At 45.3% G+C, this 27500-nt stretch overlaps 1 protein-coding gene across 2 annotated transcripts in view; it reads right to left on the bottom strand.

The window, feature by feature from the left end:
• The window catches only part of SLC4A11 (solute carrier family 4 member 11), a 132930-nt gene that overhangs the window by 87767 nt on the left and 17663 nt on the right, over positions 1 to 27500 (bottom strand). For both annotated transcript variants that reach the window (XM_044295378.1, XM_044295381.1), the window contains exon 2: positions 4156 to 4206. In XM_044295378.1, coding sequence (XP_044151313.1) covers positions 4156 to 4206 — 51 coding nt within the window. The remainder of the gene's footprint in view (positions 1 to 4155; positions 4207 to 27500) is intronic.

Below are 27500 nucleotides of genomic sequence, written 5' to 3'. Positions count from 1 at the left end.
AGTGTCCTCCTGCTGAAACCCCCAAAGATCAGCAGTAATCTGTGGGTAAACAAAGCAATATAAGAGTTCAATTTTCCTACAGCACCACCACAGAGGGAATTAATCATTACACAGTGCCCATTTATATCAATAGGCACAGGACCAGGCAGGTACCACTTAACAAAAAACGGTCTTCGTAAACAAAGTCCTATCTGGCCAAAAGATGAGGATCATGAACACAGAACCCCCCCCCCCCCCCTCAGTATTAGCTCAGGATTCTCTTATGGAGTGTACAATGGGTTTCCCAAGTGAACATCTTCTTTAAAAGACGCCCCACCAGGCCAGCATGCAATGCCACAGCCGCTGGATAGGTCATCAATATCTGATCCGTGAGGTTTTGAAAACCGGCACCCCCACTGACTAGCTGCTCGAAGAGGCGACAACACTCCAATGAGCGATGCTTCCTCCACACAGCTTATCAAGCAAAGTAGTGTACAATTATAGCTCAACCCCATTCACTTTAACCCCCGAACTGCCCCAGTCCAGCTCCAGCAGTGGGAAAAGTAGCTAACTGGAGGGAAGGGCTGCTTTAGATGCTGCTATCTTCTGAATGGTAGCAGCTAGAAACATGCAACTGGTCTTGTCTGAAAGCTGATATGAAGCTTCCAGAATGACAGCAATACAGGTGAAACTCGAAAAATTTGAATATTGTACAAAGTTCATTTATTTCAGTAATGCAATTTAAAAGGTGAAACTACTATATGAGACTCATTACAGGCAAAGCGAGATATTTCAAGCCTTTATTTGTAATAATTTGGATGATTATGGCTTACAGCTTATGAAAACCCCAAAGTCACAATCTCAGGTATCCTTTGCTCAGGGGGTATGGATTAATTAGCTGACTAGAGTGCGACCCTATGAGCCTAGAATATTGAACCTTTTCACAATATTCTTATTTTAAGTTGCATTATCGGTGCCCAGGAATGCCCCACTGAAGTGCCGTGCCCGGCTAAGTTTGAAAACTAATAACGCCTCCAAGTTCAGCTAAATCGCCTCCCAGAGGCGCGGCTAAGTGCTCAACACCCCCCCCCCCCAGCGCCGCGCTCTGCGGTAAACACCCCGATCCTCCTCTCGCCCGCATCCGAAATCCCGCGCAGGTGCAGTGCCGGCGATTGCCTGCGCGATGATAAGACGACTGAGGGCAACAGCTGTTGACTGAGGGCAACAGCTGTTGCCCTCAGTCGTCTTATCATCGCGCAGGCAATTGCCGCCACTGCGCCTGCGCGGGATTTTGGATGTGGGCACCGTGGAGAAAGAATAACGCCCCTCTGGGCTCCTTACAGCTTAATTCGCATATCAGAAGAATCGTTTTTTTTTTAAGAAATGACAAGACTCACAATAAAAAGAACAAGACATATGGAAAAAAAAAAAGGTACTTTATTAAACATGGATTCATGAAAAAAAAAATTGCTAAATTGCTAGTGACAGATTCCCTTTAATGGAACTCCTTTTAATTTGCATTACTGAAATAAATGAACTTTTGCACGATATACAAATTTTTCGAGTTTCACCTGTATGTTCAGTACAGGGGAAGATATCATTGATAGAAATCTGGATTCTGTGAATGCAGCTGAAAGTGAAAAGTAAAAACAGGTTTTACCTGTGATTATTCATGACTTGATTTCTAACAGTGATTTCTCCTCTGTTGCTTTAACTGAACTGAAGACATCCTGATGCATCCTGAACGGATTGCTCTCCATTCAGAATGCATGGGGATAAAACTGATCAGTTATTTTCCGGTATTGAGCCCCTAGGATGGAACTCAATGCCGGAAAAGAATAACGCTAGTGTGAAAGTGTCCTTAGGTGGTTAAAGAAGCAATCCCACAAAAATGTTTAGTCTCTGAAGTGTTAGAAAGGTGCATGATGTAAACTTTAGTGAAGGTAGTTTTCTTACCAATGACTGTACTTGTGAGTTATAACCTCCCTTCTTATCCTCAGCTATGTCATGTGACCAACACCCAGACTTTCCAAATAACACAGCATCTAATGTGTGGACAGGAGGTCAGTTTCTCTATGTATTCCTATGGAAGCCTCAATGTCAGTCTGATACGAATGTAGTAACTGACTTCCTGTTCTGCGTCAGTTGGAGTGGCAGGCCACATGACACTGCTGAGGATCAGAAGAGAGGTTATAACTCACAAATACAGTCCCTGGTAAGAAGATTACCTTCACTACAGTTTACATCATGTACCTTCCTAACAGGTCAGGGGATATAAATATTTGTGGGAGTTCTAGTTTAATAAGACTGGTCATGTACACAACAATTGTGATGCCTCTTGCCCAGAAAAAGGCCATGGTGCCCACTAAGTGACTTTCTGTCTAGGTGACCACCATGTGATTGCATATCACTCTATGTACTATAGTAGTCACTAAAGGTGGAAACTGTCTCCCATACATTACACTGCATCTCTAAACTACACAGACTTGTCTTAGGTTTCTCACACACTGGAAGGATCAGGAGATGGCACCAAGGATTCTGCAGTTTCAAAATGAAGGCAATTAAGACAAGTTTAAGTAAATTTTAAAGGGCTCAACTTGAGGCTATAAATAAAAGTGATTAATGATCAAACAAATTAATTGGCGCTCCTTGGGAGGTGGCTTTAAAAAAACACTAATCAGGCCACCATATATGTCAGAGAAGATTCAGTGGTCACCACCAGGGCTGGTCGGTGCATGCTGGGTGGACCAGGAAATCCTACTGGCACTGTGTGCCATTTGTGGGTGGCACTATACTGGTTCCTTCTCTTTATACAGGGTCATGTTAGTATATCACTAAATCAGCTACGCTTTTCCTCGATGTGCAGCCACTCCACTTCTCTAGGAACATCACTGAGAAGAGACACGTTTAAGGTAGGTGCACAAATTAAATTTTCTCGTGTTTAATGCACCTCACAAGACAGGCGGTCATGGGCTTTGATCTCCACTTAGATGATGGATTTGCTGAAAGACACTGCAGTTATCTTCAATTAGGGAACACTTTAAAACTAGTTCAGTCAACTGGGAAAAAAAATTATAAAAAAATTCCTTCCATTCACTCTCTATTCATATAAATTTCTGGCTTGGGCAGAAAGTCGCCCAGACTCCAAGGAGGAAAATCCAGTCTTTTTGATTCTGGAGCAGGTTAAACTAGTCACACAACATGGCTGAAATGAAGGAGTTCTCCGGGGTTACATATTGATGACCTATACTCAGGATAGGTCATCAATATGCGATCAATGGGGGTATGACTTCAGGGTATATAGAGGCCGTGGCCCTCCGTGAGTGCTTAGGCCTATTCCTAGGCCATGTGATGCGACGTTCATCGGTCACATTCAAGGGAATAGGGATGAGCAGCAATACCAAACATAGCTGCTATACAATGCACTGCAATGCGCTATGGCCTCCGCAAACAGCTGATCCTGATAGATATCAATATGTAAATCCTGGAGAACCCTTTTAAGTTCCATAGAGACTTCTACTCTAGTCCCATCCAAAGTTACATTTAGAATTCTATTTTTCACTTACGCTAAAGCTTAGTGGGGTTTTCTTGGATTTATATATTGATGTCTAATCTTCGGGTGGGCGTGGGTCCAACACTGGGCACACTCGCAGAAGAGCCGAGCACTGCTTTCTCTTCAAACAGCTGATCAGCAGGGTTACCGGGAGTCAATCCCCCGCCGATTTGATATTAATGACCAATCCTGAGGCTAGGTCATCAACAGAAAAAAGTATATCTTCCTGCTGTGTCGGTGTTTGTACAGGGCACTCTCTGCCACAGTGAAGTATTGTGGGCCAAGTGGTGGGGGATAAACTTCTAAAGGCCTTGGTTCATGTAGACAAACCTCTAACCACACACCATAACAGGGCGAATGGGTGTCATGGGGGAGGGTCCCTTCCTGTAAGAGCGGTGTCCAGCCTGGTGGGCTCAAGACATCCTTGTATTATACAACTGGAAGGTCTTCTGAATGGCTGCTATGCAATACTTAATTCTTGGCTGGTTGCAACTTTCCCACTTGCTCCAAATTGAAGAACCAGCGCATTATGGTGGAAGCAGCTCTTGGTGTGATTAAAGGATCAGTATTTGCAAAGTTCTCTCATTATTATACATAGATATCAGAACAGACCAAAGACTCACCAGTCTCTTCAAAGAAGTATCCATTCCTGGACATCGCTGCCGGAGGACTCTCTGCAGAAAGAAGGAGAACACGGTTAATCAATGTTCAGATCTGTAGAGAGATACATACAGGCAGAAGCAAAGACCACCAAGCCCTTATCTTGTTTCCCCCATGTTGGAAATATAAAAAGTTCTTATACAGTGATCCTTCAGAAAGTAGGACCCAAGGTGAACAAGACTCTCGACATCAGCAAGCACTTCACAAGGAAAACCAGTACAAATAGGAGTTAGTCCTTGGGGTGTCAATTAACTTGAATTAACAACTGCTCTGCTATATTCTACAGTCATAAAACTAAGGCTCGAAATCCTTCTAGAGAAAAATTATGCATACTCAATTGAGAGGACTGAGAGGGAAGTTTGTTCCCAACATTAAAACTTATGAACCCCTTATCAATCCTATTGGCTCCTTTTCGGAAAGACTGTCTACAGGCTATTGAACAACCCCAATCACAAGTGAAGGGGTAGAATGCTTGGCCAAGCTCTTCCGAAGAAACCACAAGTGGTTTCATAGACGTCTGGGATGACGGGTCAGAAGTGCTCAGCCAAACAACGTAATCAGAGTTTTGTTTAGTGGTTCCATTGCTTGTTAAATGAAGGATCAGATTTGCTCAAACAAACCGTGTACTTCTCAAATTGTTCAGAGCTGGTCTTTGGCTCGTACACCACTAAAGGCAAGGACCTTGGTCTCTTTGTTCTAGTGGTTGGTGGGGTTAGCAAGACTAGACCTTCACCAACCAAAACTTTGGACATATCAGAAGTTTCACAAGACAACACTAACATTTTAAGTGATGTAATTGGCCAAAGGGCCATTATTTGCCTCTCGATGACCATGCAATAGTTTGAATGCAGTGGCAAATTCCCAGGTATGTTGTCCTGTCCTGGTCTAATCACACAAACACAAGATGACATTGTAATATCCATCAAACACAACCTTCTATTCATACTACAGTCACCACCATGGCTGAATTTTTACACAACAGGCGCTCGTCTTTTCCCTATGGAGGGTAGAGAACATGCATACATACATACATACATACATACTTCAGAGGGGTGATAATAGGGTGGAATTAGTGTCCCATAGTCCCCACTCAACCAAGTCCCTATCCAACATAGAACTTTAAAAGGACATCCAGAATGCAAATTATGTAACTAGGCTAAAGAGTAGTATCTCACAATAGATGCTACATTTATAATTGTTATCCTTGGTTATAGGCTAGTAAATCTGCCCTAAGACATAAAATCAAGATTCCCCCCTCCTCCACAATGTATCTTAAGATCTTCACCGGTACGGATATCATCCAGAAGTACTGTTTTATGAGCTGTCTGCCATCCATCTCATCACCAGATCAGATCTCAAGTCCATAACCAGCTGAGGGTTCAATTGATAAACTACACAAGTGCACAGAGAGGTTGGCCAGTTCTGACACGTGCCTCACTCCAATGACCAGCCCCGAAAAACACTGGGCATGATTTCATAAAAGTGCTCTTCACATCCAACAACCTCACCACAAGCCACTTGTTAGGAAGCCAAAAAAAGCAAATCCACCGAGTTATAGGCATAAATACACAATAACCCTTCACTGGCCTCCTGCAAAACCAGACGCAGTGCCATAGCATCACAGCAGAAAGAAGAAGTACTCACAGGCCTAGAAAACAACGCAGAAATACATATCAACTCTAACTACAAATCACCAGTAAATGTCATTACATGGCCAGGGTCATAGCTAAGCTTTCATTCTCTACACTTATTCAGAAAATTATTTTTCTCCAATATGAAAGCGTTTGTAGCATGTGGGAGCACTGGCAAGGGAGCCCATCAACTTACCAAACAGCTGTGACGTCACTGACACGTTTCTATTTTTTCACTAGAAAATCCAGGATGTCCTCAACATGCTCCTATTCATTCTCCACTAACACTGCTGGACTGGTCCTGATCATTCATTAGGAAGCTCTACAAAAACCTGTGACATCATCAACAAATCCCTCTCTATTCACTAGGGTGCAGACTTCTGACATCACCTGTACTCCTCGATCCACTCAGTAAGAAGCTATGACATCACCTGTATTCCTCTAACCACTCAGTAAGAAGCTATGACATCACCTGTACTCATCTATCCACTCAGTAAGAAGCTATGACATCACCTGTGCTCCTCTATCCACTCAGTAAGAAGCTATGACATCACCTGTATTCCACTAACCACTCAGTAAGAAGCTATGACATCACCTGTATTCCTCTAACCACTCAGTAAGAAGCTATGACATCACTTGTAATGTCCTCTACTGTATCCTCTACCACTCAGTAAGAAGCTATGACATCACTTGTACTCCTCTACCACTCAGTAAGAAGCTATGACATCACTGTACTCCTCTATCCACTCAGTAAAAGCTATGACATCACTTGTACTCCTCTATCCACTCAGTAATAAGCTATGACATCACCTGTACTCCTCTATCCACTCAGTAAGAAGCTATGACATCACCTGGGCTCCTCTTTCCACTCAGTAAGAAGCTATGACATCACTTGTACTCCTCTATCCACTCAGTAAGAAGCTATGACATCACTTGTACTCCTCTATCCACTCAGTAATAAGCTATGACATCACTTGTACTCCTCTATCCACTCAGTAAGAAGCTATGACATCACCTGGGCTCCTCTATCCACTCAGTAAGAAGCTATGACATCACTTGTACTCCTCTATCCACTCAGTAAGAAGCTATGACATCACTTGTACTCCTCTATCCACTCAGTAAGAAGCTATGACATCACCTGGGCTCCTCTAGTGCTCCTCTATCCACTCAGTAAGAAGCTATGACATCACCTGTATTCCACTAACCACTCAGTAAGAAGCTATGACATCACCTGTATTCCTCTAACCACTCAGTAAGAAGCTATGACATCACTTGTATTCCTCTATCCACTCAGTAAGAAGCTATGACATCACCTGTGCGCCTCTACCCACTCAGTAAGAAGCTATGACATCACCTGTGCGCCTCCACCCACTCAGTAAGAAGCTATGACATCACCTGTACTCCTCTATCCACTCAGTAAGAAGCTATGACATCACCTGTGCTCCTCTATCCACTCAGTAAGAAGCTATGACATCACCTGTGCTAATATTTCCATTTCATGGGCAGTTATGACATCACATGTGCTGATCTATCCAATCATCTGTGCTAATCTATCCATTTTAGTACGAAGCTATGACATGACCAGTGCTCATCTGTCCATGTTAGTAGACGCTATAACATCATCTCTGCTCATCTATGCACTTAGTGGGAACCTATGATATCGCTGCCATAATATTTCTTTACTACACGGTTATGCCAAAAGCTATTAAGCTATGACATCACATACATACAATTATACATTCACTAAGTAGCTATGACATAGCCCTGGAAGAATTTGTAACTTGTATGGCTTATCCACCATACCAGGCTTTATGGCGCATGGAGTTCCATACTAGTCAGCCTGGTTGACTTTCTAGGGCAAGGCTCGTACTCGGCTTGAATCCTGTTCACTGTCTAATCCAAAGTCTTCGGACGGCCTGGACTTTTCCCATATCAAACAGGCAATGGTTTCATATGGCTTCACCCAACGCAAAATGAAGTGTCTATGCAGAGCACATTTACTAAACTTGCTCTAACAATTTTGCTGTACTGTCACAACAGACCACGGCCATCGATATCAAATTCCTTCAACTACAGGCTTTTACTTTTGCACCATCCTTTCTGAATAACCCTGTATGGGACAGTATAGAATAAGATGTCCTATGAATAGAAACGAGAACTCAAATCCCAAACATCAGTCAAAACCCAGGCACAAAGCTAAAAATGAGAAACCAAAAGGAAGGCAACTCTCAGCTAATGGCTAGTTCTCTGACTCAACAAATCTTATATTTTAGAAAAAAAATCACCCACCCTAAACTAGACATAAACTGAGGCCCATGGATAGTAACCAAACTAGTAAATCAAATGTGACCGTCCATCATATTGGTCGTCAGCCAGGGGCACAACAACGGTTGGGATGGGTCTTAATTTTTTTGTGTTTTCCCTTTTAATACCGAAGCAAATTAAAAAAATAAAAATAAAAAGAGATCATCTCTGACCAGCCATTTATTCTCCAGAAGCAAATCTCCAGAAAACACAGGCGAGATGCGGCCCGAACAACTACCTTTGGAAGAAACGGCAAATCTTCTGTAGAAGCTGGCTGCATTCCTGCGAGAGCGGACCTTGTGCTGAGGTAGATTTATTAAATTCATATGCTTGAAGGCTTGTAATAAAGCCACCAGCAGACATTTATTCCAGGATTACTGATCAGAGACTGTGCCCCCCAAAACAAAACAAAACATGCATTCCGCGGATGCTTCCAAGCTGGAAACACATGAAGTCCCGCAGGCGTTTAATTAGGGAGATGTAGTCAGAGGATATTCACTCGTGTGCACCAAGACCCTGACAGGCTCTGTACGTCTGCTCGATCTCTCCACCACACCAGAACCACTGGAGGCTAAGGTCACAGGTATGAGTAGGGTCATCAATCATATAATAACCAGGTAACATCTAGAAAGGTGAGAGAGATGCATGGCTAGCTTGCAAATGTAAAAACATGTCTCAATTAGCTACGAGAATCAACAGGTATAGATAAAGCATGCAATTTACGGCAAAAGTCATGACCTGATGAAGCTTCTTTTAGCCAACTATATCTTTGGTTCAATAATGTCTTGTCAGATGGGTTCCCAACAGAAAACTAAATGGTCTACTGCTCTGACCACTAGCGATCAGCTGTGTGAGAATCTGGTAGCAAATGTTATATTTTCCTGCAGTGCCACTGCAGGAGAAAGGAAGTATTACACCATTCCTACTGAAATCCATAGACTGGTCGTGTTAAGCATGAACATATTGAGTCCTCCAAAACACTCCACACTGTATGATGTTGCTTCCATTCTGATTATCCTGCCTGGTGGACCAACCCTCTTGACCAATCCCAACTCTCTAATAGAGTTGAAAAAAGAACTGGCTACATCACAAAATACCACTAAATTCTCTTGTACCACCTTCACACACAACTTGCCACCTAACAAGTCTTTCCACTAAGTATCACATCTCAGTCCTCTTATTGGCTCAACTTGGTGCATGTATGGTGCCCAAAGATACGGACATTGTTGTCTGATCTTTCCAAAGTCAGCCAGATCACGAGAGTCATGGATACCCACACTGTACCACTTGATAGGAGACATCTAGTTGCAAAGGTCAAACGTCACTATAATAAGCATACTATATACACATAAGCCACACCAGATATTTTGGAGCTTCTTGAGAAGCACCAAGACTGCATAGACTTGTTCAATGATTCTTCAAACAAGTGAGCTTACAAACGCCAATGTATGAGCTCTCGATGTCCTTTAGATGTTTCATCTAAAGGTATCCATGTAACAGTTGCCCATTGTCAAGGTGGCCCTAAGTGAGAGAAGCCAAGTAATTATCATGGAGCAGCAAAGTATTATCATTACGTGCTGGAGATGTGAATTCACAATCCATTTGGTGTTGGCTAGACTGGGGACCAGAGTCTAAGGGATGCCCTGGTCTTCACCCTTAATCCCACACGGAGAGGTGGACTTTGCTGCAGAAATATACCCAGATCATGATCCACAGAATAGTCATGGATTGGTGGTGATAGCGCTGAACCAAAGTCGTCACTAGGAGGGCAGTCAGGATGCAAACAGAAAAAGGCAGAGTCAATCAGGAGTCACAACCATAGCACAAGGAACAAATGAGCTAGGACAGAGTAAGAACCAAAACAAATAGGCAAGACATGCCAGGATAATTGCCCTTTAAAAAGGCCATCAAGTCTGACGTCCTCTTCATGTGACATGGCAAACCAATGTCCTTGTGGAAGAAAATTAAGAAAGCTGTGTCCCAAACTAGCAGGGTCACAGCAGAAGACAAGAGCAGAGGAAGAAGAGTCCAGTTGCCTAGTCACTTTCCGAAGCCAGGCAAGGTTAGTAACAAAGACTATGCAACGATGTCAACTCATAATATGGTCCTAAAGATTCTTTACAATGACACACACACACATATAACCACAAATATGAATCACACTGATGTGCACACTAAGTCTGGAATTTCTCCAATCCCAGAAAGCTCCCTCTGAAATTCACCCTCTGCCTATGTCAGATTACACATGTAGATGAGTTACTTGGAAGTTACGCCTTTTCACTTGACACACAACTCAAACTTCCAGTTCATGATCTCGGCAAGAGGCCACGTGATCCATGGCATTTACAACACGCAGAGATGAATCTATTATTCGCAATGACAGCTTATGGAACGTTCCCAGCTGATCATCTCATAGGCTATTATTCTGTATCGCCTTCTGAATGTCGTCAGCCGCCCCGCAGCTTTAATTAGTTGCATGTTTTATTATAGAAATAGTTTTATAAATCAGTAAGACTTAAAGCTCCTGTGTCCTCAAAGGGTATGGTTAATTGCATTCTAAGACTTACTGACGCAGCCGGAGACATATACCCTAGGGGACTCCTACTGAAGGATAATTGCCCAATAATAGGTAGCATGGGCTTGATTTTCTATGATACTGGGGCCATATAAATAGTTAAAGGGGTTGTCTCACCTCAGACATTGGGGGCATATCACTAGGATGTGCCCCCAATGTTTGATGGGTGCAGGTCTCACCTCTGGGACCTGCATTTATTTTTAGAACCGAGCCTGCAAAGTAAAAGGAGGGTGCACCGTGCATGCGTGGGCGCCCTTCATTCATTTCTATAGGAGTGCCAAAAACAGCCAAGTGCACGCAGCTATTTTCGGTAGTCCCACTGAATATAATGGGTAGCGCACCGTGCAAGCGCAGCCACCGCTCCATTCACTTCTACGGGGCTGACGGAAATAGCCGAGTCAGAAGCGTCCTCCTTCACTTTGCGGGCTCCGTTCTAAACATAGGTGTGGGTCCCAGAGGTGGGGCCTGCACCCATCAGACATTGGGGGCACATCCTAGTGATATGCCTCCAATGTCTGAGGTGAGACAATCCCTTTCAGATCACTAAAAAGAATCAAACTTCTGATACAGCTTCTTTCATTAAAGGGGTTTTCCAGGACTGTACTCATGACCCATCCTTAGGATAGGTCACCAATTTCAGGTTGGTGAGGTAAAGAAAACAATCTATTTAACTGGTCAACGTCTTAAGAAGCTCAAAACTAAGAAAAATAATATAAAAATGTACAATGTAGATAGGAGCTAGGACCACGCTCACTGCTAATGAAAGCATCTCATTTCAGAGCTCACGGTTGGATTGGCAAACTACACTGAGTGTTCGTGACCAGTTCCCTGTAGTGTACCCAACATCAAAGAGGCTACCATGTCTAATTATTTGCTGAGAAATCCTCAATTAGAGAAGTGTACCCAATTGCTGCCGTCAAGTGACTTGTCTAAAAATCACCCAAGTCCAGAAGTCGAAGGAAAACACCACCCGAAAGGAACAAAAAGTCCATTCTACTACGAGTACTATTATCGGAAGTACATTGTGTGATAATATCTGATCAGAGTAGTTGCCTGTCCCCAGTGAGGTGGTGACGATACGAGCATTGTAGTTAGTAGAACATCAAGTGTTTTTGATAACATCAAAGATGATATCACTTATTGGAAGAGACCTGCACTACTAAGGGTTTTCCGGATGGGTCTCAAGGTTGGCTTGTAGGGATTTCATGCATTCTACACCAAAAATACTGCAGCTCTAAAGAACCTTCGAGAAGTCTATGGAGTTCTATTGTACTTCACTATCCAAAATCATACTGAGCACTTGGATGTTTTTGTCAGAATCCCTGTGATAGGAAAAAAAAATTGGGCCTGTTCCAATAAATGTTGTCTTAGGTCTTTTTCACTTGTCTGTGCTTGTGATGACATCCGTGTCAAAAAGTCAGTGAAAATGTCCATGAAGGATCCATGTTTGGTCCGTGTGTCATACGTGTTCCACAGACACTGCTAAGCTCTCCTAGCAATGATCCATGAAAACCATGGCACAAGCAGACGGCTCCGGTATGGAGCTGATGGTAATCAAGGGCCTCCATACAGGTCCTTAAAGGGTATTCTAAACTAAACAAACAAAAAGGTATTCAGATGTCCTCAATTACACAATAATGTAGAATTGGCCAACTCTACCATTCTGGAGCAACTAAGGACTGGGCACATTGAAATCCATCTACCCAATCCTTCTTGCTCCACGATATTTGCAGCTGAGGCCGAATTGGTAGACCCCAACAAAAATTAGCTACTGGGTCGGCTTGACCAACATTTATCTAACGTGTACAGTCACATCAAGGCTAGGTTCTTGTTATTTTAGCCCTTTCATACCATTTAAAAAAATAAATATCTACCTGAAAAAAATAAATAAAATGTAATGGCTCAGATGGCTTCAAAAACACCATCATACGTGCCATGCTCCAAATTTATAATGTCTTTTAGACACTGTAAAGACGCAACGTAAGCCAGCCAAGAGGTGGTACGGAAAAAGTTCTAACCTTCAGCAAGTTCTTCACACAGCATGCACAACTGCAATAGATTTAGTGCTGGGTCTGCTCATCTCATCTAGTCACAAACTGTCTACATTTATGACACTATCAATAAACTTACAATACACATTAACTTTTGATTTCCATATGGATTAACCAAAAAAAAAAGAAAAAAAGGGAAAAAAATAGCTCCCTCCAGTTCAATAGACTTAAATGGTATAAGGTGTAGAAAGTTACTTAAAATATCATTAAGCCAGGAGATTAATTTTCTTCTGAGCTTGATTATAATTACAGAGAGCAGCACATATGAAGAGTTCTGAGCCGTTCACCTCTCCTCACAGCGGTCTGTACAGAGAATGCGAAAAGAGGGAGGGGATGAAAACAGCCGGAATAGAAGAAGTATTGCAGTAGTTATATTCTTGTACATAGGAGCAGTATAATAACCTCCTGACACCAAAATGCAACGGTGACTACTCTCTGCTCATTCTCCTTGACCTCTCTGCAGATTTTGACACTGTAGACTACCATCTCCTACTCACCATGCTCCAATCAATCAATCAGCCTAAAGGACACTGCCCTCTAATGGTTTTCTACCTATATCTCTGGACGCTCTTTCAGTGTATCATTCGCTGGCTCCATTTCTTCTCCTCTCCCTCTCGCTTTGTTGGGGTTCCTCAGGGTTCAGTCCTAGGCCCTCTTCTCTCTCTACACTTCCCCAATCGGACAGAACATCAGCAGATTTGCTTTCAAGTAGGGCTGTAACGATTAATCCCTTAAAATCCTCGATGCAAATATCTGAAACTGAATCTTTCAAAAACTGAACTTCTTGTGTTCTCTCCATCTACTAACCTACCCAAACCTGATATCTCCCTCTCAGTATGAGACACCATCATCTCTCCTAGGCAACATGCCCGCTGTATTGGGGTGACGTTTAACGCGGATCTTTCCTTCACCTCCTACATTCAGCCTCTCACCCGCTCATGTAGCCTGCACCTCAAAAACATCTCTTGAATCCGCCCCTTTCTCACTATGGAAACAATAAAAACTCTCATTGTCACCCTGATCGATTCCTGCCTCGAGTACTGTAACTCACTATTAATTGGCCTCCCCCTCACCAGACTTTCCCTTCTCCAATCTATTCTTAATGCAGCAGCCAGGGTCACCTATCTGCCCAACAGCTACTCCGATGCCTCCAGTCTGTGCCAGTCATTGCACTGGCTGCCCATACAGTATAGAAGCCAATTTAAACTGCTTGTCCTCACCCACAAGGCTCTCCAATGTGCTGCACCCCCACATGTCTTCCCTCATCTATCTACCACCCTTCCCGTGCTCTCCACAGTGCTGCACCCCTACATTTCTTCCCTCATCTATCTACCACCCTTCCCGTGCTCTCCACAGTGCTGCACCCCTACATTTCTTCCCTCATCTATCTACCACCGTTCCCATGCTCTCCACAGTGCTGCACCCCTCTACATCTACTCCCTCATCTCTATCTACCACCCTTCCCATGCTCTCCACAGTGCTGCACCCCCTACATCTCCTCCCTCATCTCTATCTACCACACTTCCCAAGCTTTCCACAGTGTTGTACCCCCATACATCTCCTCCTTCATCTACCACCCTTCCTGTGCTCTCCACAGTGCTGCACCCCCCTACATCTCTTCCCTCATCTCTGTCTACCACCTTTCCCACTCTCCACAGTGCTGCACCCCCTACATCTCCTCCCTCATCTCTGTCTACCACCCTTCCCGTGCTCTCCACAGTGCTGCACCCCCTACATCTCCTCCCTCATCTCTATCTACCACACTTCCCAAGCTTTCCACAGTGTTGTACCCCCATACATCTCCTCCTTCATCTATCACCCTTCCTGTGCTCTCCACAGTGCTGCACCCCCCTACATCTCTTCCCTCATCTTTGTCTACCACCCTTCCTGTGGTCTACACAGTGCTGTACCCCCCTACATCTCCTCCCTCATCTCTATCTACCACCTTTCCCACTCTCCACAGTGCTGCACCCCCTACATCTCCTCCCTCATCTCTGTCTACCACCCTTCCCGTGCTCTTCACAGTGTTGCACACTCTACATCTACTCCCTCATCTCTATCTACCACCCTTCCTGTGCTCTCCACAGTGCTGTACGCCCCTACATCTCGTCCCTCATCTTTGTCTACCACCCTTCCCGTTGTCTCCACAGTGCTGCACCCTCTACCATCCTAAACGTGCTCTCTGTCCAGCCAATGACTTACGACTTACTTCCACCATAATCCAAACCTCTAACTCCCGGCTCCAAGACTCCTCCTGAGCTGAACCGTTTCTCTACGCAGTTTTAAGTGCTCCCTAAAAAACACATTTTTAGGGTGGCCTATCACATCCCCTGATCTAACCCCTCTCCATATATAGACCCTCTATCATTTCCTGAACCTGATCCTCCACCCAACTCTCCACCACACCCATAAGCACTACAGATATGGGCTGCTGGCCGGCTTATGCAGCTTTATATCTCCTCCCCTATTTTCCCAAAATGACTGGACCATTGTACAAAACAAGCACTTTTACCTTTTGTGTCAACCCAATCTCCTCATTCCTCTTGTTGTAATTATTGACATGTCTGTTGCTATGTTATTTATGACTGTTTGTACATTAACCCCTGAACGGTAAAGCGCTGCGGAATATGTTGGCACTAAATAAAGATTATTATTATAGTAGTTATATTCTTGTACATAGGAGGCAGTATTATAGTAGTTATATTCTTGTACATAGGAGCAGTATTATAGTAGTTATATTCTTGTACATAGGAGGCAGTATTATAGTAGTTATATTCTTGTACATAGGAGGCAGTATTATAGTAGTTCTATTCTTGTACATAGGAGGCAGTATTATAGTAGTTATATTCTTGTACATAGGAGCAGTATTATAGTAGTTATATTCTTGTACATAGGAGGCAGTATTATAGTAGTTCTATTCTTGTACATAGGAGGCAGTATTATAGTAGTTATATTCTTGTACATAGGAGCAGTATTATAGTAGTTCTATTCTTGTACATAGGAGCAGTATTATAGTAGTTCTATTCTTGTACATAAGAGCAGTATTATAGTAGTTATATTCTTGTACATAGGAGGCAGTAGTATAGTAGTTCTATTCTTGTACATAGGAGGCAGTATTATAGTAGTTCTATTCTTGTACATAGGAGCAGTATTATAGTAGTTCTATTCTTGTACATAGGAGCAGTATTATAGTAGTTCTATTCTTGTACATAAGAGCAGTATTATAGTAGTTATATTCTTGTACATAGGAGGCAGTATTATAGTAGTTATATTCTTGTACATAGGAGGCAGTATTATAGTAGTTATATTCTTGTACATAGGAGCAGTATTATAGTAGTTATATTCTTGTACATAGGAGGCAGTATTATAGTAGTTATATTCTTGTACATAGGAGGCAGTATTATAGTAGTTATATTCTTGTACATAGGAGGCAGTATTATAGTAGTTATATTCTTGTACATAGGAGCAGTATTATAGTAGTTACATTCTTGTACATAGGAGGCAGTATTATAGTAGTTACATTCTTGTACATAGGAGGCAGTATTAGAGTAGTTATATCCTTGTACATAGGAGGCAGTATTAGAGTAGTTATAATATTCTTGCCTATATGGGCTACAGATTTACCAGTCTATTTGAGGTTTTTAGGTTGTAGCCTAGTAATAATTACTGTATATGTAGTGCTAATATCAGAAGTGATGGACGGTTCCCTTTAAACAATTTGCGGTGCTATAAATGGCATAAATTAGGACATTACATTTTCTATTTTTATAATATCAATGGAGCTTTCAACTTTTCGCACAAACCCACGGCAAATACATCCCTCCCATACCCTTATGTGCCCCGCATGGAAATAATGGGCTTTATTCAGATGTAACAAAGCATGACGAAGCAAATAATTTATCTTCTCAATTACAGAAAAAGAAATTGTCATTCTTTTGCAACTGAGCAGAACACAACCAGCCTGGCACCGCTCGCCTAGGCATTTGTGTGCCCTATGCTTCACCCTTAGTCAGGTCTTGTCTTAGCAGGAAACCTGGCAGGAAAAGTGGTTACTGATGGCCGCCAGGAGATAGGACTGTGGAGTGTGAGCGAGCGAGATGGGGGTGAGCACCCATAAGAGAGAACGGGATAGGGGTGAGCACCCAAGAGAGCGAGCCGAACGGGGGGGTGAGCACCCAAGAGAGCGAGCCGAACGGGGGGGTGAGCACCCAAGAGAGCGAGCCGAACGGGGGGGTGAGCACCCAAGAGAGCGAGCCGGACGGGGGGGTGAGCACCCAAGAGAGCGAGCCGGACGGGGGGGTGAGCACCCAAGAGAGCGAGCCGGACGGGGGGGGTGAGCACCCAAGAGAGCGAGCCGGACGGGGGGGTGAGCACCCAAGAGAGCGAGCCGGACGGGGGGGTGAGCACCCAAGAGAGCGAGACGGACGGGGGTGAGCACCCAAGAGAGCGAGACGGACGGGGGTGAGCACCCAAGAGAGCGAGACGGACGGGGGTGAGCACCCAAGAGAGCGAGACGGACGGGGGTGAGCACCCAAGAGAGCGAGACGGACGGGGGTGAGCACCAAACACAAGGGCAAGTGCGCCAGGAGGCCACCCAAGAATGAGTGAAACAGGGAATGTCTACATAGAGTATGCATGCTGGCAAATGAGGCATAACTACTAAACCACTTAATAGTACGCAGCAGAAGAATAGAGTGGATATAAACTAAAACTTGACAAATTTGCCTTTTGTGCCAGAAAAAGTTGCCTGGGGCCATAAATGTGGCATCTATTGTAGATAAGGTTTTAATCTTCTCTAACTTAACTCATTAGAGCTCAGACGGAGCCGGTAATGAAGACTATCCATGAAATGATGCGCTGAAGAGCCAAAACTATCACCTAAAAACCAAGGTGCTGCTTCCCCATCCGCATCTAGGGACCGAGACAGTTCACATAATGAGATGAGTTTCATAAATCTCCATGGATATTCCCCATCTTCAAAGACTGCTATTCTGCAGGTTTTAGCAGAACGCGGAGTGCTCATCACTGGAGATGATGGAAAAGCTTTCATAACTGCGGGTTCAGAGCATTCCTGTGCAGATAGGAGGATGCCACTCGTCAGCAGATCCGCTCCGATTCATCATGCAGGATCTCCAGATTTAAATATAAATTGATAATGGAGTTTAGTCAGTAGAAGTCTCCGCTTCTTCTGTACCCTGGAGTCCCATACTATTAGATAGGATATGCAAATTATCACTAGCGATTATTATCCTTCACGTAATTAGCTCCAACACATTTCTCAGCACTTGCCAATTAATGGGGTTAAGAAAACATGTGCCATAATGGTTCACCGGTTGTGCGTGGTATTGCATGTCATTTGTAGTTACTTCAAAAGAGCTGAGCTGCAATGCCACACACGACCAGGGAACAGGTGTGGTGCTGTTTATGGAAGAATTCAGCAAATCCTTGACAACATCATTATTCTACTGAACTCAATAGAAATTCTCAAAATCCCAAAATTATTAACTGAAGGAGAAGAGCATTCAATGGAGGGTTGTGGAACCTTCATTGTGGTGAGTGGTAGGGGGTCCCAATGGAGGGTTGTGGAACCTTCATTGTGGTGAGTGGTAGGGGGTCCCAATGGAGGGTTGTAGGGCCTTCATTGTGGAGAGTGGTAGGGGGTCCCAATGGAGGGTTGTGGGACCTTCTTTGTGGGGAGTGGTAGGGGGTCCCAATGGAGGGTTGTGGGACCTTCTTTGTGGGCAGTGGTAGGGGGTCCCAATGGAGGGTTGTGGGACCTTCATTGTGGGGAGTGGTAGGGGGTCCCAATGGAGGGTTGTGGGACCTTCATTGTGAGGAGTGGTAGGGGGTCCCAATGGAGGGTTGTAGGACCTTTATTGTGGAGAGTGGTAGGGGGTCCCAATGGAGGGTTGTGGGACCTTCATTTTTTTTTTTTTTACATAATTCCAATAATTTTACAAACCACAACTCAATTTACATGGCAAGATTACTGTTAGAAAGCTTAGTGTAGCCGGGTACAAGGTAGAGTAATCCAGAGAACAGGTGAAGCACGAGAGAAGCATCAAGGAGGATGATAGTACAAGGTCAAGCTTAGGCCAGAGAGTGCCCGACGGGTGGTAAACTAAGATGTGAGGACTGAAGAGCTTTGCAGATAAGAACCAAAGCTTTGACTGTTATTCCAGCGGGATCAGACACCCAGAGCAATGCCTGCCAAGAGCGCTACAATAGACGATTGGAGAAAAGATTAGCCCATCAATAGTGAAGTGTGAGGAGATATCTAGAGTGAAGGTGACATGACCCGGTAAGAAGAGAAGTCCAATAAAAGCCCGACATCAGCACAAGGAATTAAGGCAGCACAGCATGAGGATTCTCAAACATGTGCAGAACTGAAGTTCTGGAAAGTTTAGGTTTCAGAAGAGACTCCCGACAGAGACTTGAATAAAAAAAAAATAAGAAAGTCCCCAAAACTCTGACCTTCTGACTGAGGCTTAATTACTACACTCCTACGTATGATTACTTGGGCTCTTAACATCTACCTGTACATTATAAAATATATCTGATATGTCATAGCGGCACTAAGGTTTTGATTGTGGGGGTCTGAGTGCTGAGATTCCCACTAATCACTAAAACAAGGACCATGCGGAGCACTGTGTCTCCTCACTTCTTGAGACGGGCCCAGCAGAAAGTCTATGATCCTATCAGCAACAGCGAGGAGACAAGGTGCTTTGTGTGATCCTCTAGCAATTGGAAGAGGTCTCAGCATTCGGACCCCAGTGATGAACATCTTTGTGTCACTAGGACTTATCAAAAGATCTTAAGCCAAGCACATACAGATGTAGCAATCTTGACACTTAAAGGGTTGTCCCACCAAGTTATTGCCTATCGACACGATAGCTTAAAAGCATCTGATTGATGGGGTCTGACCGGTCGGTCTGATTGCTGGGATCATGGAGTCCCCCGAGTAAACTGAGCGACTGCCACTCCATTCACCCCCCTTGGACCCCCATTCACTAACCAAGCACTTTAAATAGCTCCTCTTCGGCAGTCCTTTAGATATGAATGCAACGGCAGCAAAAATGCATGGCCATCGTTCCATTCTCCTGGGGGTCTCAGGGACCCCTGTTATTGTGATTAGAGGAGGCCCTGCCACTCAGATACTTATTCCCTGCTCTGTGGATAGGTGATAAGTTGCTATGGTGGGACAACCCCCTTAAAGAGGTTCTCCCCGGAAATGACATATTAATGTCCTGAGACCCCTGAGACCCCCGCCGATAAGGCGTATGAAGAGGCCACAACACTTAGTCCTTTTCCTAGGCCATATGACGTCACGTTTTGTTGGTCACATGATATAGAAGAATCTCAGCCCCTTTCAAGTGAATGAGGCACTGTGCCGCGAGGAGTCGTCCTCAAATAGCTAAACATTTTGCGGATCCGCAAAACACTGATACCAGCCATGCGCATAATGCATTTTACGGAACGGAAAGTCCGGCCGCTAATAGAACAGTCCTATCCTTGTCCGTGATGCGGACAATAACAGGACATGTTCTATTTTTTTGGAGGAACGGACATACAGAAACTGAATGCACACAGAGTAAAATCCGCTTTTTATGCGGACCAATTGAAGTGAACGGATCCGCATACGGACCGCAAAAAAAAAAAAAAAAAAGGGCACAGAAACAAACCCAAAAAAATAAAAACACTTGTGTGTGCATGAACCCTGCATCACATTGAGGGGCAAGATAGCAACTACTACATCTGTACATTAGATAGAACTAGTCCAGTACTTAGAGGGGGATGGGGAATAAATTATTACTGCTCCCCCAAATATGCAGCATTACCCATCATTGTTAATGTACAGGACAATGCGGCACATACACACACAGCACCTTTTTAGATAAATACAGTCCAAGGGGTAACAAGTGGTTGTTCACTTAAATAAAAGTCAAACTGGGGGGGGGGGGGGGGGTACCAATGCATCAGGCCTCTCTACTGGCCTGAGCAGAGAGCGGCCATGAAGAGCATCTCTGCGTCTGGACGGCTGGAGACATCTGTGTTTTACAAGGGCAGTCCACTGATTTCAATGTTAACTGTGTAATACTGCCTTTCTCCTGTGGCGGCGCTGCAGGGATATCAAACAATTGCAGCCAGGCTCGCCCACTGATCGCTAGAGGTCAAAGCGGAGTCAGTTAGTGAGCCAGAACTATGTACTATGGCATTACCAGTGCTTAAATTCAACTGAAAAGTGGCCATAGGCAACAGATGGCAAACAGGGAGAGAAACAAAAAGAGTGATAGGTCACTTGGCTTGTATGGTTGTGTGGGCTGTAGTAGTTATGGTCGCTGTCAGCTGCTGCAGCACCTTGGTCCGGACTTGAATCCAATACAGTTGTAATGTAGAATTGGCGAGAACGAAAAAAATTCAAGAGAATCATGGGCACTGCTGTCAGCAAAGAATTGTAATACTTAAAGAGCAGCATCCAGCTAATAAACCAGGCATACTGCCTAGTAGGGTTGTTCCTGCTGATTAAAATGATACCAGTCTTGTGTCAATCGGTTGTGGTGTTCCTGAAAAAATAGCATTTGATTCTTTATATTAATAAGGTCTTCTGTTCAGCAAGGGGCGGGGCCCAGTGCCTCTGCTTTCCAGGGCTAGCCCCGCCCCTCAGCACACTGAAGCCTACACTGGCATCAAGAATAAAACACATTTTGTCTCAGGAACGCCATGACCAATTTTCATAAGACAGGCATCATTTTAATCAGCAGAATCAACTCTACCAGGCAGTACACCTGGTTTAATAGGATTGATCCTGCCGATAAGTGACCCAATAAACATCCGAGAAGCCTCATCATCTCAGGAATTAATCTTTGACTAGTAATTTGTCACATTTTATAGACTTCACCTTCATACATTGGAGCTTGCTCTCTCATCCGAGTAACATCAATGTATAACATACCTTAGATATTTTTGCTTCCTGCCCTTTGTCGTGTTCATGCAAATTTCCCTAGACCTTGACTTGACTATGATCTGCATGTGTACCACCCCACACTGTGTACCATGTATCACTAGGACCTGAAGAAGATGTTTTATGGACAAAGTAAAGTTCTCCGATGACGGTGGCGCCCGCGTACGGGCCTGTTTTCTTCTGACCATACACACCAGACACTTCTGGTGGGATGACTATCAGGATCAGGCACGTTGGATGGGCATTCCTGCAGGAGTCACTGCCAGATACTCGGCTGAACATACATGTGGGGGAGTTCAGAGCAACAGCCATTGCCCTAACAGCTATCTAAGGGGTACGGGTTACTTAAAGGGATCCTCCGTCTAGGACATTAATGGCATATTGCTAGAATTCAGCACATTGTGCGTGAGCAGCATCTCCTCCATTCACTGGTATAGGACCAGACTTGGATGTCGGAGGTCCCATAACAGGAGAGGACATCACGCATGTGAAGCCACCCCTCCATTCACTGCTAATGGAAACTCCGAAAATAGCCAAGCCAGGAACCGGCTACTCTGGAAGTCCAAGAGCGGTGAATCCAGGAGTGGCTGCGCAAGCGCGGCTCGCTCTCTGTTCACTTCAGGGACCCGTTCCAGAGGTGGGACCGGCATCTACTAGACATTTCTTGCAATAAATGTCCCGGATGGGAATACCGCACATCATGCAGCATGGAGCCAGTCAGTATACTACACTAAGGGACCACAGCGTACCTGTCCTGCACCTGTAGAAGCAGATTTCGGGCGGCGGACGGACAGAGATGAATGGCCATGGGGCTCTGCTGCAGATCGGCAATGCAATCGCAGAAATCCAAGGATACAGCCTCAGATTTCAGCAGCAGAAATAGATGCAGGCTTTTAACCCGACGTGTTGTGAACATACCCCTACTCGTCGGTGGAGATTATTAACCATTAGAGGCTTCTACCAGACGCGGAATAGTATGCAAACTTTCCTAGATGCATTTGCATAAGTGATCTGCAGCAGCAGCAGCCCCATATGCCGATTACAGCCCCGTCCCACAGGCAAAGTGTTAAATGACACAGCGGGAAGCAGCCAGCAGGGACCCAGTCATCCTGCAGGATGCAGCCCGGCACGCACTCCCACACACTGCGCGCTGCCAGCCGGCTCTCCCCGCCGCAGAGTCCATGTACACAAAGCCTGGGTCTCCCCTGCACTGGCTCCAACCCGCCGTGACCAGGACGCCGGTGACACTCTGCAAACCACTGCTATCCGGCATTATCAGCGGTACGCCTAATCCTCATCTCCTAATCTGTCAGCTACCACACAAGTGAAAGCATTACACTATGTACTGTTCCTATAATACTGCCAATAAAAGAAAAGTGCAACGACGGGGGTCAGGCGAATACTCAACATTACTAAAAAGGTATCCTGTGCACAAATCCGGGGCCAAATCTATAAAAATCATCAATCAGCAGAGAGGAAGGGGCTGTAATAAGACCCAGAATCCTTTCTGCTATGTAATAAGTGATCTGTTCCTTTAATAAATCCCTGCTAGAGGTCAAATATCTTCTCAGGGGTAGGCTGGACCCCATTACTGTCCCCATGTCCCGAAATGACTGCACATCGCATAGTGACTCTCGCAGAGCAGAACCTGGGTATGGAAAGGACCAGGTATGAGAGAGGCGAGATGGAAAGGACCAGGTATGAGAGAGGCAAGATGGAAAGGACCAGGTATGAGAGAGGCGAGATGGAAAGGACCAGGTATGAGAGAGGCGAGATGGAAAGGACCATGTATGAGAGAGGCGAGATGGAAAGGACCATGTATGAGAGAGGCGAGATGGAAAGGACCATGTATGAGAGAGGCGAGATGGAAAGGACCATGTATGAGAGAGGCGAGATGGAAAGGACCATGTATGAGAGAGGCGAGATGGAAAGGACCATGTATGAGAGAGGCGAGATGGAAAGGACCATGTATGAGAGAGGCGAGATGGAAAGGACCATGTATGAGAGAGGCGAGATGGAAAGGACCATGTATGAGAGAGGCGAGATGGAAAGGACCATGTATGAGAGAGGCGAGATGGAAAGGACCATGTATGAGAGAGGCGAGATGGAAAGGACCATGTATGAGAGAGGCGAGATGGAAAGGACCATGTATGAGAGAGGCGAGATGGAAAGGACCATGTATGAGAGAGGCGAGATGGAAAGGACCAGGTATGAGAGAGGCGAGATGGAAAGGACCAGGTATGAGAGAGGCGAGATGGAAAGGACCAGGTATGAGAGAGGCGAGATGGAAAGGACCAGGTATGAGAGAGGCGAGATGGAAAGGACCAGGTATGAGAGAGGCGAGATGGAAGGACCAGGTATGAGAGAGGGGAGATGGAAAGGACCAGGTATGAGAGAGGGGAGATGGAAAGGACCAGGTATGAGAGAGGCGAGATGGAAAGGACCATGTATGAGAGAGGCGAGATGGAAAGGACAAGGTATGAGAGAGGCAAGATGGAAAGGACCATATATGAGAGGCCATATGGAAAGGACTATAATATATAGGAGAGGTAATTAAGAAAGGACTATATAGGAGAGGTCATATGAAAAGAACTATTATACAGAGGTAATAAAAGATGAAAAGGACTATATATAGGTAATTAAGAATGGACTATATATAGGAGAGGTAATATATATATATATATATATATATGAGGCATGATGGAGAGGACTACATACAGGAGAGGCAGGACGTAGATGGGATTTCTCTCTGAAAAGGATCCTGATGCTTAGGGAAAAACCAGCCATTAATACACCATCTGCAGAATCCCTTGTGAGGTTATGGACATATAATAACCGTATAATATGTAAATATACAGCAAATAGCAACAGTATTATCTGCAATTACCACAAATCCACCTACAACCTGTTCATTCAGCAGTATCCGGGAGTTGAGGAGTCACTTACTGGAACCTACCTTGGCACAATGAATCAGCCCCAGGACTCAGCCCCAGGAAACCATTCCTGGACCCATCCAAGAAGTGCTATGCCAACATCAGTACCGCGAGCATAAAGGAGGTATAACTCACCTTACAGGTCAGCGAGGAGAATGAAGAGAGCAGATAAGGACCCCGACTCCTACAAACAAGTACTTGGAGGATGGAAAAACAAGACTAGAATTTCAGGGGCCACAGAGGTGCTGGGGGGGACGTAACGCTATGGAAGGCAGAGCATCCCCAGATAGGACGCTATTGGTGTGCAGGGAAACAAGGTGGAGTCATCCCAGTGCACTGGGATAATCCATCGCTGCTACCAGTCCTGACCAGTGACCAGGAAAAAGAGGAGGAAGCCAGGGGGGAGGACAAGCCGAAATAATAGAGACCCCGAGCCAAGAATTCAGAGACAGCCACATCCCAGCATCTGCTCCGGGTACTGAGACGAGAGGATCAGCTGAGTAATGGAGGCGACACAGCGAGCGGGAAGCCAAGTCCTGTGTGCCCACGGATACACAGCAGATGGGAGAGCAAGTGCACAGACCCCGTGCGAGGAGCCAGGCAGTCGGGGGGCTACAGCCTGCAGGGAGGGGCTGCCAACGCAAGCAGAGGTTGGATCTACATCCTTCCCGAAGAGGTGAGCAGATACTACACCTACCGCTGTACAACACAGGCGGCAAGAGCTTGCATTTCACTGGAAGCAAAGGATGTAGCAGAGCTGAATCTGTCCTTTAACTCTGGGGCTGCCTGGTTAGGAGGGAAGATGACGCTTTCTCTGCAGTCCTAATCTCAGGAGGAGATAAGAGTCTTCCAGGCACCTCTGGCGCCGCACATCTCCAGGGAAGGTTAAAGTCCAACCTGACCATCAGGACAAGTCCTATCAAGGTATCTCCGGCCGGCACTACATGAAACCGCCTTGTGATATCATCAGCATGACAAACTCAGCTCTGCTGCACTCTAAAGCTGCCCGTACACACTAGACCGCCATGTCTCCTGACCTCGGCCGGGCATGCATGTGTTCTCAAAAACAGAACCTTCCCCTCGTGAAGATTTTCACATAGGGTGTATTTTTGGAGCATTTTGCATGGGGACATCCTCTGGAGTGAGCATTCAGGAAGTGTTGTCATAGTCCCACTGACAGAACCACGTGCTAAACGTCTCTCATAGCCGGGGTGGGCGCGACAACCTCTAGGGGCATAACTTTTACCTACGCTGCCATCCCGTAGCCTCCAAAAGTTGGGTGCCAATGTCCCTATACATTCTCTAGGTAGACGTACCTGCCACTTAGGAAAGCTGGGTGATCATCCCAGTAGAGCAGGTGCGGTGAAACTACGACTCCCAGCATGCACACTTGCTTGACTGTTTTCAGAACTCCCATAGAAGTGAATGGAGCATGCTGGGAGTTGTAGTTCCACAACAGCTAGCGTGCCGGAGGCTTCACTTGGGGCCACATCAGGGGTCACCCAACATATCTGATCAGCCGAATGGATCATAAATACTGGGGGGCGTCCACCTGACACATGGGGCCCCCCGCTCTCCATTCGTCGTAGAAAACAAGCATTTCTTACGGGCCTTAAAACAAGAGTCAGCAAACACATGGGCAGGCTTGGTCGGACGCCATGGAAAACAGAGCGCTGTCCGCAGGGGGCGTGCGATATAAGGGCGTGACCCTCGTGTATATACACAGTACAGATGTCTCCTTTAATTAGATCAACGTGTTAGCCACTTCCAGGAACCCGCAGGTCCGGGCGATTGGAAGGCAGGTCCACCACATTAACCCTTCGTCCGACAAATGCCCTCCAGGAGCTCAGACTGAGCGCACTACGGTAGTCGGGGGGGGGGGGGTCACGGTCACCGGCAGGTGAAGCAATGATGTCACCTCGTCACAATGACAGAAGCAAAACCGCAACATTTCTGCTCCTGACGAGAAATGTGTACCCAATCCCTGTCCTCGGCGGTGGCGGCAGTAGGTAGGTCATGTGATCGCTGAGGACGGCGGGATTTAGGAGGCGAGTACTGTGTGGTTCTCTCTTTTATTTTTATTTGCCGTGTTTTATTCTAAGCCATTTAAGTGGTGTGTTATATGCTTCCTGATTTAGTCGGCTGCAGTGATATCACGTGGCCAGTAGGCGGAGCGCGACAACACAAGTGCGCCTATTTAAAGGGACGCAAAACGGAAAATAATTGATGGAGCTGTCCGCTTTTGGCTCCGTACACGGTTAGTTCCAGTGGCTCCTGGGTGTTGGACCCCCCTCGATTGGCCGACATCCATCTCTCCTGACCTCCCATACACAAGCAGGCTCGGCTGAGCATGCACGTGTTCCAAAAAGGACAGGGAAGTAAGCAGCAGTCAGGCACCACTGGACTGTCAGCTCTGTGGCCCAGAAGAGAGTTTATTCATCAGCTCGTATGAGGGCAGACGCACTCAAAGTTTTTTTTGCATTTCAAGCAAAATCAATCATAAGCAAAAAAAGTGTGCCCCATTTGGGGTCATCTTAAAGGAACATTACCTAATCTATAACCTATTGTCCCTGTCTAAGGGGCAGTTGTATTGTTCTGCGTCAGGACGACTGACAGCAAGTGCAGAAAAATCCCATGATGACTATTAAGAAGGTTCTCCAAGGATTATAAAAAAAAACATGGCCGCCTTCTTCCAAAAACAGCGCCGCACCAATCCACAGGTTGTGTGTGGTATTGCGCCTCGGCCATGTTCACTTCAATGCAGCTGAGCTGCAATACCACACACGACCCACACACAGGGGTGGCAAAAAAAGGATATTGATGACCGGTCCTAAAGAAGTGGGGTGTCTCAT

This window comes from Bufo gargarizans, chromosome 1 (assembly GCF_014858855.1).
Source record: "Bufo gargarizans isolate SCDJY-AF-19 chromosome 1, ASM1485885v1, whole genome shotgun sequence".
NCBI classification, from domain to species: Eukaryota; Metazoa; Chordata; class Amphibia; order Anura; family Bufonidae; genus Bufo; species Bufo gargarizans.
The sequence above is the reverse complement of the archived record's forward strand: the minus strand, read 5'-3'. Positions and strand labels throughout refer to the sequence as shown.